Genomic DNA, 13,433 nt, shown 5'->3' with positions numbered 1-13,433 from the left:
TTTCTCATTCACTATTGATTCTTCCAATCCATGAACATGGTGTATTTCTCCATCTATTTGCATCCTCTTTGATTTCTTTCATCAGTGTTTTATAGTTTTCTCTATATAAGTCTTTTGTTTCTTTAGGTAGATATATTTCTAAGTATTTTATTCTTTTCATTGCAATGGTGAATGGGATTGTTTACTTAATTTCTCTTTCTGTTTTCTCATTGTTGGTGTATAGGAATGCAAGGGATTTCTGTATACTAATTTTATATCTTGCAACTTTACTCTACTCATTGATTAGCTCTAGTAATTTTCTGGTGGAGTCTTTAGGGTTTTCTATGTAGAGGATCATGTCATCTGCAAACAGTGAAAATTTTACTTCTTTTTCAATCTGGATTCCTTTATTTCTTTTTCTCCTCTGAATGCTATGGCTAAAACTTCCAAAACTATGTTGAATAGTGTTGCTGAGATTAGATCTTATACATTCTCACCACGTTTTTAAAAAACAGTTAATTATGTTAACTATGTGAGCTTAACTAATAAAATGGTATATGTCAATTATACCTCTATAAAATGAGAGTGAAAATGTAACCTAGAGAATGGAAGAAAATGTTTGCAAACCATATATTTGATAAAGGGCTAGTATCCAAAATATATAAAGACCTTTTTACAACTCAATATAAAAAACAAACAAACAGACAGACAACTTGATTGAAAAAAATGAGCTAAGGACCTGAACAGACATTTCTCAAAAGAAGGCATACAAATATCCAACAAATATATGAAAAGGTGCTCAAAGTCACTATCATGAGGCAAATGCAAATCAAAATTACAATGTAGTCACCTCAAATCTGTTAGAATGGTTATTACCAGAAATACTGGCAAGTATGTGGAGAAAAGGGAACCCTGTAAACTAATGGAAAACAGTACAGAGATTCTTCCAAAAATTTAGAGTTAGAACTACCATATGATTCAGCAATTTCACTTTTGGGTATATATCAAAGGAAATGAAATAAAGATCTCAAAAACATATTTGCCTTTTCATGTTCATTTCATCATTATTCATATTAGGCAAGATATAGAAACTAATGTTTATCAGTAGGTGAACAGAAAAAGAATATATGGTTTATATGTACAATGGAATATTATTCAGACTCAAAAAAGAGAAAATCTTGAAATTTGTGACTACACAGGGGAATTGGAGAATATTATGCTAAGTGAAATAAATCAGACAGAGAATGAAAAATACTGAAAAATATTGTATGATATTACTTATATATGGACTCTAGAAAAGCAAAACTAATAGTAACAGAATGGCGATTTAAAGAATCAGGAGCTGGAGGGTAGAAGAAATAGGGAGATGCTGCTCAGTGGATGAAATGGGGAAATGCTGGTCAAAGAGTACAAACTTTCAATTATAAGACGAATCATTTCAGAGTACCTAATGTATAGCATGGTGACTATTCAATGATACTGTACTGTATCCTTGAATTTTGAGAGGAGAGTAAATCTCAAGTGTTTTTACCACACACACACACACATGATAACTGTGTGGTGATGGATATGTTAATTAGTTGATTGTGGCAATCATTTCACAATGTATACATATACCAAAACACTACATTGTATACCTTAAATATATACAACTTTTATCCATCAATCATACCTCAATAAAACTGGAATTTTTTTTAGGTCACACAAGAAATAGAGGAAAGAGAACTGAATCCTCCAAAATAAAATAAAATTTGTAATTCTTGGATCATAGAGTAGTTCTCGTTTTAGTTTTTGAGGAACCTCCATATTTTTCCACAATGGCTGCACCAATTTACAATCCCACCAATAGTGTACTAGGGTTCCTTTTCCTTCACATCCTCACCAATATTTGTTGTGTTCTTTTTGATGAGAGCCATTCTATCAGGTGTGAGGTGATCTTTCATTGTGATTTTTGCATTTCCCTGATGATTAATGTTGTTTAGCATCTCTTCATGTGCCTGTTGCCCTTCTGCATTTCCTCTTTTGAAAAATGTCTATTCATGTTTTCTGCTCATTTTTTTAATTGAACTGTTTTTGTTTTATAATGAGTTGTGTGTGCTGTTCCAGTGTCTCTTTATTGTAAATAGTCCCTTAAACCAAGTTGAATCCTCCTTTGATGACTAGGTATGTTGCAAGTCTCTATGTCTTTATTCTGAGTATGAGTAATAATTATCTAGGAATAATTGAGAATGTCATTAATAGGAGATAGTTTTTTTTAAACCCTCTTAAATAAACAAAATCTTTATTTTAGTGTCATTTGCTTTAAAAAAAAATTCCTGTTAAAGCCTTATTAGTCAAAGACCAAGATCAAATTCATAGGCTGACACAAACAAAAGATTTATTGATTGGATCCACTATGGTAGGAATGCTCCAGAGGACCTGTGGATTGTTTCTTGATTGAAGGAAGAAGAAAGCATCTGTTGTAGTGTTTAGGTTCTCACAAAAGATTGAAAATGGTCTAAAAAAGCAGGGATAATTTCTGAATTAATTGCAGCTTCTGAGGCAGTTGGTGGGGATGGGGGAGGATTCAGTAGGAACTGCGTATTGTCATGAGGTGAAGGTGGTCTACTAATTGGGTATTCCAAGGAATATAACAATAGCAAAGCAGGTCTGAGGATCACTGAGAAAAAAACAGTAGTCATTCAAAAGAGGTGGGGGTCATTACAGCCTTATACAACTGCTTCACAACCTTGGGAGAAACTGTTTTCTGTTAGCTTTGCAGCTGGCTTTATCTGTCTGTCCTCCCAGCCTGATTAATAGCTAGACTGCTTATTCTCAGTCCAAACTAATTTTTACTCTTTCAGTCCCGAGCAGGTTTTGGCTCTTTATATCCTAAGTGTGAACTACAAGAGATAATTCTGAGCAATTGAGGATTCTTGCTAGCTGTGTTCTGATAAAGTCATTCTAGCTCCATTGGAACTGTGAATCAACTGCCCAAGAACTGCTCTTTCTCAGTCTCTAAACTTCAGATTTTTTATGTGTAAAATAAACTTATATGATTTATTTCAAATGTTATAAAAATTCAATGTACTTCGGGATGTCAAAAAGTTTTTGCAATATACTGTGTAGTATAAAAACATGGAGGAATTATTATTATTATTTACTAATTATAGGTTCTTGTATAGAGCAGCTTATAACACAAAACACCATATTTGAGACTAGGCATCTATAATCTGTTTAGTAAATGAAGAGAGAGAACAAATATGTCTTAGGCAGGTTTTAAATATTTTATGCCTAGGTCAAGGTTAAGACCCAATGTGGAAGTGAAGCTGTGAATAGTAGCTGTGAATAGCTAATTAAAAATCATTCTTCATGTAAGTGACATTAAGGTTGCCTTTGGGTAAAACTATGCTGCTTATGAAGTTTACCTTTCCACTGAAGGCTCCTTATGATTTACTAAATCTATACTTACATATAGGTATGATGAGATTTGAAACTTATTTAAATCAAAGGCAAAGTGATCACTCAATATTCCTTCTTCCAGTGGGATGAACTGAGAGTGGGAGAAAAGAAGAGATGATGTGCGTGTTTGGGGGTTGTTTTGTGACATTTTTATAGTTCACTGTGGAGGCAGCCAGAGCAGGTGGGGATGTTTCAAGGCGCTGAAAAAGCATGATGGAAAGTTGTCAAAACAGACCCCTTCCTTTTGCCTTGGGCTGTGTGGCAAAAAATTATATTCACAGCTCCATATTATTTGTTTAAATTGGTGAGATGTTAACAGGTTATTTTGTGTCTTTAGCATAGATTCACCCTATTTTAAGAATAAAATCCTTTCATATCTCTATTACATTCCCTCCTTTGTTAAAGAGTATTTGACTCACTCAAGAAATGTATACATTAAGGTTAAAAAAGGATGGAAACAGAAGGCTGGACAGTGGTAGAAGCATGAGTGAAGAAAAACAGAACTTACAAACAAAGCCCATATTCAACTTATAGCCTTTTAGGAATTGAAAGTAAATTGTATTATTTGCATTTTAATAATCTTGTCTGAAAGCCTTAAGATAAATTGAATATGTTTTTCAGATCAAGAATTATAAAAGATTTGGTAAACTTGTTGTATGGTATTGCCTGGGGGAAAAACATTAGCTATTGATAGGGAGATTTGTAAAGTGAAATTTATAATAGAAAATTACTCTCCATTGGGGCAAAGCAATTGCACTGAAATTCACGCAGTCTCCATCGGCAATCAGATGCAATTCACAACCCTGCAGGGAAGCTTAAAGACTGTTATTTCTTGTTTAATAGGATTAGTTCAATTTCTCTGGCATTTTTTATTAGAATTGTGGAATATATACCTCGCTGCAATTTTTTTTTAATTCTCAAGTCTCTGGTAAGATTAATCAAAAGGAAATTATGTAAAGGTGTGGAACTGGGATGGCCTTGCTAGAATGCTCATACCCAAAGACTACTCCTTTTCATGAATTCTCTTATCCTACTTCACAAGCTGTTCCCATTAACTTTAAACAGAGGGATAGAAATTAGGAAGTCCTCTCCTAATGATAGTTTCTACTGCTCTCTTCCAAATAATTATTTGATTTGTCTAAATAGACATGGAGCTTGTAGAGAGCAGCTTGTTGCAAGGACTTTAAAATGGTAGGTAAAAATAACCAAATTTTCACAGTTGCAGTTTATGCTACTGCATATGCAAAATTCCCTTAACATCCCTACAGATGACATCTTTTGGAGTCTGTGGAGAAAGGCTGTAATGTGGTTTGATAGGCTGGCAGCTGTGATTTGATACTACATTTAGGTTCAGATTTTCTTAGGCTCAATCTCTTAGCAACATCACAGACTTTGTTAGGGCTATGCCAATTTCTGCCTAACAGGAGATAAAGGGGAATCTGTATGCCTAGAGTGGAGTTTGAATCTCTGGTAATAGGTTGCAAGTAAGAAGATACAAGTAACTATGATGGCTAGAGAAACCCAGAAAACAGTGAGAACTCCAAAATCCTGGTCAGGATTTGATCAAATATGCTAGTCAAACTACAAGGGAACTGCTGAATAAAGAGGCTGTACTGACTATAATCTGAGTAACATTATTTCATCAAGCCTTTGATAAATATCCAAGCTTTTTCCTTAGGTAGATTTTTTTTCCTTCAAAGTCTCTACTCCTCTGAGGCAATACTAAGAGATAAAAAGTGTACAACACATGCTTCAAGTTCAAGCTGTTGCCCAGGCAATGGAGAACCTAGGCAGTGTGGTTAGTCTTGCCAGATCCATTGCTGTGGTGGCATCTTCTCTATAAGTTAACTGCTTGAAAGCAACTTATTTACATTCCCACTTCTTAGATCTAGTGGGTAGTGCACTTCTGACATATGTGCACAACACAAGAGCTGTGATTCAATTAAAATATGAAGCAAGTACAATACCCTGAGGGAGAGCCATGCATCCAGAAGGAAATTTTGCTTGCAGAAATTCTTTTGAGGGGAATCTTCTACTTAACACCTTTAGCATTCTGCTGTCAGAACTGTTCCCTTTGGAGAATACACATGGGCTATGAAAGAATGCAGATCTTTTCTTGGTGGAACTAAATGGTATGATTAGCAACTATGTTTGATAAAGCTACCAGATTTGTTCCAATTCACCATGTGGTATAAAAATCTTCTTTCAAGGACATTGGTTTTGGAAGCCAGAAGACAGAATCTAGTAATTAACTTGTGTGTTAGCATAAATGGCCATAGCCTGAAGGAATTCCCACACCCATACAAGCTCCCAAATAGATCATAGATCACATAATTAATATTACAAAATGGCCAACTGTGTGTTTCTCTTGGCCAGGATTCCCTGCCTCTTTGTTTGCATTCTCTAGTTAGCTAGTAAGGTTTTGTGAAATTTTCAAAACAAATTCCATGTTACTTTCCTCCCCTGCAAATACAGGTATGTACCATTTGTTACAGGAAGGGTTACAGATGGTGGAAAAGAGGATGTAACAGAATGAAATAAACAATGATGTTTTGCAAGTCCTGAAAGGTTGACTTCCTTATAGCACTTAATATCTGGTTGATTAATTTTGCACTTAATATAATGTCTAGGACTGGATTAAACTGTTTTACATATGTGTGCTTTGTCTCCCACCACTCTAGTTATTTGCTGCTAGAGCAACTGCATGGCCTAACTTTTCTTTTGTGAAATGGTATAACCACATTCGAGTGTAGTTTGGCAGGTTCTTAAAAAGTTAGATAATCCTGGAGAAAAAAAGGATAGTTAGAAGGCTGCCCAGGTGGCTTAGTGGTAAAGAATCCACCTGCCTATGCAGGAGATGCAGAAGATGTGGGTTCAATCCCTGGGTCAGGAAGATCTCTTGGAGAAGGAAATGGCAACCCACTCCAGGATTCTTGCCTGGGAAATCCCATGGACAGAAGAGCCTGGTGGGCTACAGTCCATGGAGATGCAGAGTTGGACATGAGTAAGTGACTGAGCATGCACAAGTAAAAAAATAAGGACATTTGAAAGAAATATTAACTTTAGTTAATAATAATGTATCAATTTTGGTTCTTTAATTTTAACAAAAATACCATAGTAACTTAAGATGCTAATAACAAGAACAGCTGGGTATTGGGGGTATGTACAAACTTTCTATATGATCTGCTATAAACTGAATGTTTATTCTTCCATCCCCAATTCATTTGTTGAAATCCTAACCCCCTAATGGGATGGTACTAGAAGGTGGGGCTCTGGGGAGGTGCTTAGTTCATGAGAAAGGTGCTCTAATGAATGAGATTTGTTGTTATTATTTAGTCGCCGTGTTGTATCCGACTCTTATGTGACCCCATGGACTGTAGCCCATCTGGCTCCTCTGTCCATGGGATTATCCAGGCAAGAATACTGGAGTGGGTTGTCATTTCCTTCTCTAGGGGATCTTCCTGACCCAGGAATTGAACCTGTGTCTCCAGATTGGCAGGCGGATTCTTTACCACTGAGCCAACAGAGACTGTAATGAATTAAGATTAGTGCCCTTATAAAAGACACTCCAGAGAGCTCTCTGGCCTCTTTTGCCACGCGAGGACCAGTGGACCATCTATCAACCAAGAAGTGTGCCCTCATCAGCCACTGAATGTGCTGGTGCCTTGATTTTGGACTTCCCAGTCTCTATAACAGTGATAAATAAATGTTGTTTAACCCCCTCAATCTGTGAAATTTATAGCACCCAGACAGAATAGGACACTATCTTTATAATTTTTCTGTAAATCTAAAATTATTCTAAAGAAGTTTTTCCAAAAAAAAAGCTTACAAAGAATTAATACAGTTAAATGTATACCGACTATCTAAGTCATCAATTATATGTCTAGATATTTATCCAAGAATAAAGGAAATATATATGCAAACAAAGATGCAAACATGTATGTCCAGAGCAGCTTTATCTGTAATAGACCTCAAACTGGAAACAACCCAAATGTCCATCAACAAGTGAATGGATAACCAAACTGTTTACATCCATATAACAAAATACTACTGAGCAATAACAATAGTGAACTACTGATAAATGTAACAAGACAGATACATCTCAAAATAGTCATTTTTAAGGAAAAAAAAGAATACATACAACATGATTCTGTTTATATAAGACTATAAAATGCAAACTGATTGATAGTGACAGATAGATGAGTGTTTTGAAAGAAGAGGGGCATTACCAAGGGGTACCAGGAAACTTGTGGGTAATTTATATGTTCAATATCTTGATCGTGGTGATGGTTTCGTAGGTAGATACATTTATCAATCAGCCCTTACAGATTGTATACTCTAAACTGTGTGTTTATTGTATGTCAATTATGTGCCAGTAAATCTGTTTATTTTTTAAAAAGTCCAACTAGTCATGTATGGGAGACAGGAAAAAATAATCTTAGGCTCATATAACTACTACACTTGATCATGAAACATAGCTCTTTGCTTTTTGGTAGTGGAAAATTTGCTACTTTGTACCATTCTACCTTCTACTGGCTCTTTGAGGACCAGTTTCTTTCTCTGAAAAATGAAAAGTGACCATTGAAGTCTTCTATAAGCAAATATATGAGAATAATTTTAAACATGTATCTTCTCAAATAATTTAAAATAAATTCATTTGCATTAATTTCATAAATCTTAAGTTGAAATTGTCTAATAAAGTGTTACTTATTAGGAACCTTAAAGATTAAATATATGCAGGTCAGGAAGCAACAGTTAGAATTGGACATGGAACAACAGACTGGTTCCAAATAGGAAAAAGAGTACGTCAAGGCTGTATATTGTCACCCTGCTTATTTAACTTATATGCAGAGTACATCATGAGAAAAGCTGGGCTGGAGGAAGCACAAGCTGGAATCAAGATTGCTGGGAGAAATATCAATAACCTCAGATATGCAGATGACACCACCCTTATGGCAGAAAGTGAAGAAGAACTAAAGAGCCTCTTGATGAAAGTGAAAGAGGAGAGTGAAAAAGTTGGCTTAAAGCTCAACATTCAGAAAACTAAGATCATGGCATCTGGTCCGATCACTTCATGGGAAATAGATGGGAAAACAGTGGAAACAGTGGCAGACTTTATTTTTTTGAGCTCCAAAATCACTGCAGATGGTGATTGCAGCCGTGAAATTAAAAGACGCTTACTTCTTGGAAGAAAAGTTATGACCAACCTAGATAGCATATTGAAAAGCAGAGACATTACTTTGCCAACAAAGGTCCGTCTAGTCAAGGCTATGGTTTTTCCAGTGGTCATGTATGGATGTGAGAGTTGGACTGTGAAGAAAGCTGAGTGCTGAAGAATTGATGCTTTTGAACTGTGGTGTTGGAGGAGACTCTTGAGAGTCCCTTGGACTGCAAGGAGATCCAACCAGTCCATTCTGAAGGAGATCAGCCCTGGGATTTCTTTGGAAGGAATGATGCTAAAGCTGAAAGTCCAGAACTTTGGCCACCTCATGTGAAGAGTTGACTCATTGGAAAAGACTCTGATGCTGGGAGGGATTGGGGGCAAGAGGAGAAGGGGACGACAGAGGATGAGATGGCTGGATGGCATCACTGACTTGATGGACGTGAGTCTGAGTGAACTCCGGGAGTTGGTGATGGACAGAGAGGCCTGGCGTGCTGCGATTCATGGGGTCGCAAAGAGTCGGACACGACTGAGTGACTGAACTGAACTGAACTGAACTGAATAATATAAATGATAGTAAATAATACAATGTATATTTTTTGTTTTACACTGCTATATATTCAACAAGCAAAATGAAAAAAACACATTTTAACATTAGCTGCACTAAAATACTGATTTACTTTCCATTTCATGATTCTTAATAGGGGTGGAGTCCCAATTCCTATCGAAGTGAGAAAAGTATATTATATGTCACCATCTCTGAAATCAAAGAGATAATTTGATTGACTACCACAGACTGAGTGAGGTAGAAAAAATTACCTCTTACAAATTGTACAAATGTGATCATATACATAGGATTAGAAAGCCAGTAGAATAGTCGTAGAATAGATGCCTATACACTAGGGAGTTATCTGTCTGAGAGGAGAGTGAAAAGAGGTTGAGGGATGTGTTAACCTGAAAGTCACTTTCAGGATGAGCAGTGAGTACTGGGAAAAAGTAAACACTATTCAACAAGAGTCAACAGTTCTTTTGACAAGTACTAGCTTATTACTGCCACCACAGCTTTGCACCTATGACATATGAAAGTTGTCTGTTTCCAGGGAATAAATGAGTATTTTCCCTGTGGTCTGAAGTCACCTATAAAGTTTGGATCTTTGCTGGGACTGGAGAAACAGTGGCCTAAGCTTTGAAACCATAAAGGAATTTGCTTAGGCAGCTTTAAGGGAATCATTATAACTCATGGCATATTCTTAGAACCTGAGAAAACTTCCTTATATTGGAAGCTTATACATTTGCAATTTTTAAGGCAGGCAGCCTCACTCTCTTTTAGATCAGCTTTTAGAAAATGGAATGATTCGGAGTTGCAATTAAAATTCTAGGCAGAAGCTCTTCTAGGATGTTCCATTGCTTAACTAAAACACAGCACGGGAAAGTAAGCCATTCAAGTTCTATACCTTATTTCACCTTCTCTAATGTGACCTGCAAGTTCCTCAATAAACTTCTCCCCTTTCATCCAGTAGATCATTGGTCCAGACTCTCCACTGAATCCAAAGAATGCTTTGCAAGGGATGTTCAGAGGCTTACCTGAGAATGACAGAGAGAAAAAACATTAGCAAATGGCTCTGGTTATCACTGGGAGACAGAAAAGGACCATTTAACATCCAAAGGAAAACTCAGAAGTGACCCATTTTCAACTCTTCTTCCAATCACCTTATCACTCACTGTAAATGAGAAAATTTTTAAATGGTTACAAGGGCTTCTGGGAAATTTTAAAAGTCAATATATTATCAAAAATGAGAAAGTAAAGAAAGTTACCAAGTTTTTAGAACCGCTGATTTTTACTGCTTCCCTGTTATGAACTAACATGAAAACATCAAATAGAATCCTCTTTTATTTTCCTTGTTTGAGAATATTAATAACTGCTTACTTGGACTTGCCTTTGAAGTTAACATTAATCAAAGTATAAGTTAATTTTTGATTGAGAAACATAGACTATCCACTATTACTAAGACTGAATAGGGAAATTTTGTTAGTTCTGATTACTGCATATTCTAAGAAAAATTGGATACTACAAATCAAAGAAGAATTTTATAATTACAAAAATATCTATAGAAAGTACATGGAGCAAAACCTCAGTCTAACCATATCTTCAATCTCTTTGTGTCACCGATAGTACTTAAATAATTCTAGGCAATACTGTAGCTTTTTACTTTGCATCTTTGATTATAGCTAAAAATGTTTTAATTATAAATGTATCATCAACTGTATAAGCAATTATTTTATGCTGGCATTGATTATATTTTCTTCTTACAAAGTAGATAAGTAAGGGAAGAATGGTATAGAGAGCACAATCTCGACATTCCTGACAAAGGAATCCCCCAACTCATAAATCATGATATATCACTTTCTCTATAGCATGCAATTTTTGCCCTGGTTGGAACATTAGATGAAGCAATTTCAAGAATATTTTTCCTTAAAGAGTACATGGTAAAGTTGTTCCCACAATCACTCTGAGCTATGGACAATTTCTCCTTTCTATTCTTAAATTGATTCAAAACTTCCATGTTCCAAGAACCATTACTTTCTGAAAACCTTTATATTTAATCATGACTAGCAGATGGCTTGCTTTGAGGACCACTTACACCAAGAAACAGTTTTAATTGGAGTTAGTGTCTACACTGTGACAAAGAGGAAATTGAGAAAACCTCATAGATATATGGATGCTGGGTGATAGGCTGGGCTTAAACATAATAAGTGACTGTTACCAAATATTTGTCTTTTTATTTTATTTTTTAGGAATATTGAAGAAATTTTTATCAATAATTCTAAAGAAATTCAAATTCTTAAGGTTTATTTTAAAAATGATTTAGGATTACACAGGGCAGTATGTGACTACATGTGATGACATTATATTTCTAATAGGGAAATTTGGCTATGACACATAGGTCAGTTACCATCTTTTATTCAAAGAAATTTTAATGATAGGGAAAAATGGTTTTTTTTTTTTTCATTTCACATATGATATTTTACATGTTTCCATACCATTCTCCCATATCATCCTGCCCTCGCCCTCTCCCACAGAGTCCAAAAAACTGTTCAATACATCTGTGTCTCTTTTGCTGTCTCGCATACAGGGTTATCATTACCTTCTTTCTAAATTCCATATATATGCATTAGTATACTGTATTGGTGTTTTTCTTTCTGGCTTACTTCACTCTGTATAATAGGCTCCAGTTTCATCCACCTCATTAGAACTGATTCAAATGTATTCTTTTTAATGGCTGAGAAATATGTACCACAGCTTTCTTATCCATTCATCTGCTGATAGACATCTAGGTTGCTTCCATGTCCTGGCTATTATAAACAGTGCTGTGATAAACATTGGGGCATACATGTCTCTTTCGATTTTTATAATGCAAACTTCTCTCTCAGCAAAATGACATGTCATGGACTTTTGGGACCATTCAATTATTGTCAAAAGCTTTTATATCAATAGTCTTTTATGTTAATATATGTCTAACACAAATCTGAAACAAGATTATTAATTGTTGCTTTGAACATACGTTTTGTGATACAACCTTGTGTGAAAAATAGAAGACAGCTTTGTATAGCTAAGAGATTTGAATCCTTGTTTGGATCTATCATTAAAAAGTACACTATATGGCCCTGGGTAGATTACCAAAGTTTTTACAAACTGATTTCTCATATATGTAGTAACAGTGGTAATAATACTTTGGAGGCTCAGATAAGATTATCTCTACAAAAATACTTGGTGAATTCGAAAGTCCCATCCAAATGTATCATGGTTGTGTTTTCCTTCCAAGGCTTGGTCTTTCAACAAGTAAAGTTTGAGACATAATCCTATGTGTCAAATTAGATAGATAAGTGTTTATTAATATTTGACCCTGTCAATCTCTTGTCCTCTTATTTATGAGTTTTAAGGGGGAATACTCTTTTCTTATCCATAGTCTATAAATATTTCCTGGATTCTAGAGTAGGTGTGATTCATCCAAGCAGGCCCTTTCTTCTCTAAATCTGAACATAGGGTCTTTTTTATGACTTACTGCTCTTCATTTCCATGAAATTGAAGGTATTACAGTATGTCACAGTAGATAGCAAAAGATCTAGAGATGATATGCATTATTATAAGGATCCTAGTTGCTAAAACTACCAGAATATACATTTATACAAATAAACTCTAGTTGTCATTCCTTTGGGCTATGTTGAAAGAATATATCAAATAAAATACCTTTTTTTTTGTGGGTATCCACCTGCAATGCAGGAGACCCCAGTTCGAATCCTGGGTGGGAAGATCCCCTGGAGAAGGGACAAGTTACCCACTCTAGTATTCTTCAGCTTCCCTGGTGGCTCAGAGAGTAAAGAGTTTACCTGCAGTGTGGGATACCTGGGTTCAATCCCTAGGTTGGGAAGATCCCCTGGAGGAGGGCATGGCAACCCACTCCAGTATTCTGGCCTGGAGAATCCCCCTGGACTGAAGAGTCTGGCAGGCTACAGTCCATGGACTCGCAAAGAGTTGGACATGACTGAGTGACTAAATACAGCATTCAGCACAGCATGTGGGTACTCAGGCCTGGTTTGATTTTAATAGAAAAAGAAAATTATAGCAATGTGCAAAAAGGTGCCTCCTTGAAGTGATCTATCAAAAATGACAGTATCTGCCCTTTCCTTGATACTACATAATGGGTGCTGACTATTGCAGAGATTTCTCCTGGAAATATTTTTACTCTCCCATCAGACAGGTTTTTGTTAAATAAATGCAAGAGACATGTTTCAGCAGCCTAGATTCTTCAAACGCTGAACAAATATCCTGAAGCCTCTGTTAACAGCCAAA

The 13,433-nt window shown here is 35.8% G+C and overlaps 1 protein-coding gene across 1 annotated transcript in view; it reads right to left on the bottom strand.

The window, feature by feature from the left end:
* Nucleotides 1-13,433, bottom strand: part of IL1RAPL2 (interleukin 1 receptor accessory protein like 2) — a 1,181,612-nt gene that overhangs the window by 41,183 nt on the left and 1,126,996 nt on the right. The window contains exon 7 of the mRNA XM_070785442.1: nt 10,036-10,165. Coding sequence (XP_070641543.1) covers nt 10,036-10,165 — 130 coding nt within the window. The remainder of the gene's footprint in view (nt 1-10,035; nt 10,166-13,433) is intronic.

The sequence above is a fragment of the Bos indicus genome, chromosome X (assembly GCF_029378745.1).
Source record: "Bos indicus isolate NIAB-ARS_2022 breed Sahiwal x Tharparkar chromosome X, NIAB-ARS_B.indTharparkar_mat_pri_1.0, whole genome shotgun sequence".
Taxonomy (NCBI): Eukaryota; Metazoa; Chordata; class Mammalia; order Artiodactyla; family Bovidae; genus Bos; species Bos indicus.
The sequence above is the reverse complement of the archived record's forward strand: the minus strand, read 5'-3'. Positions and strand labels throughout refer to the sequence as shown.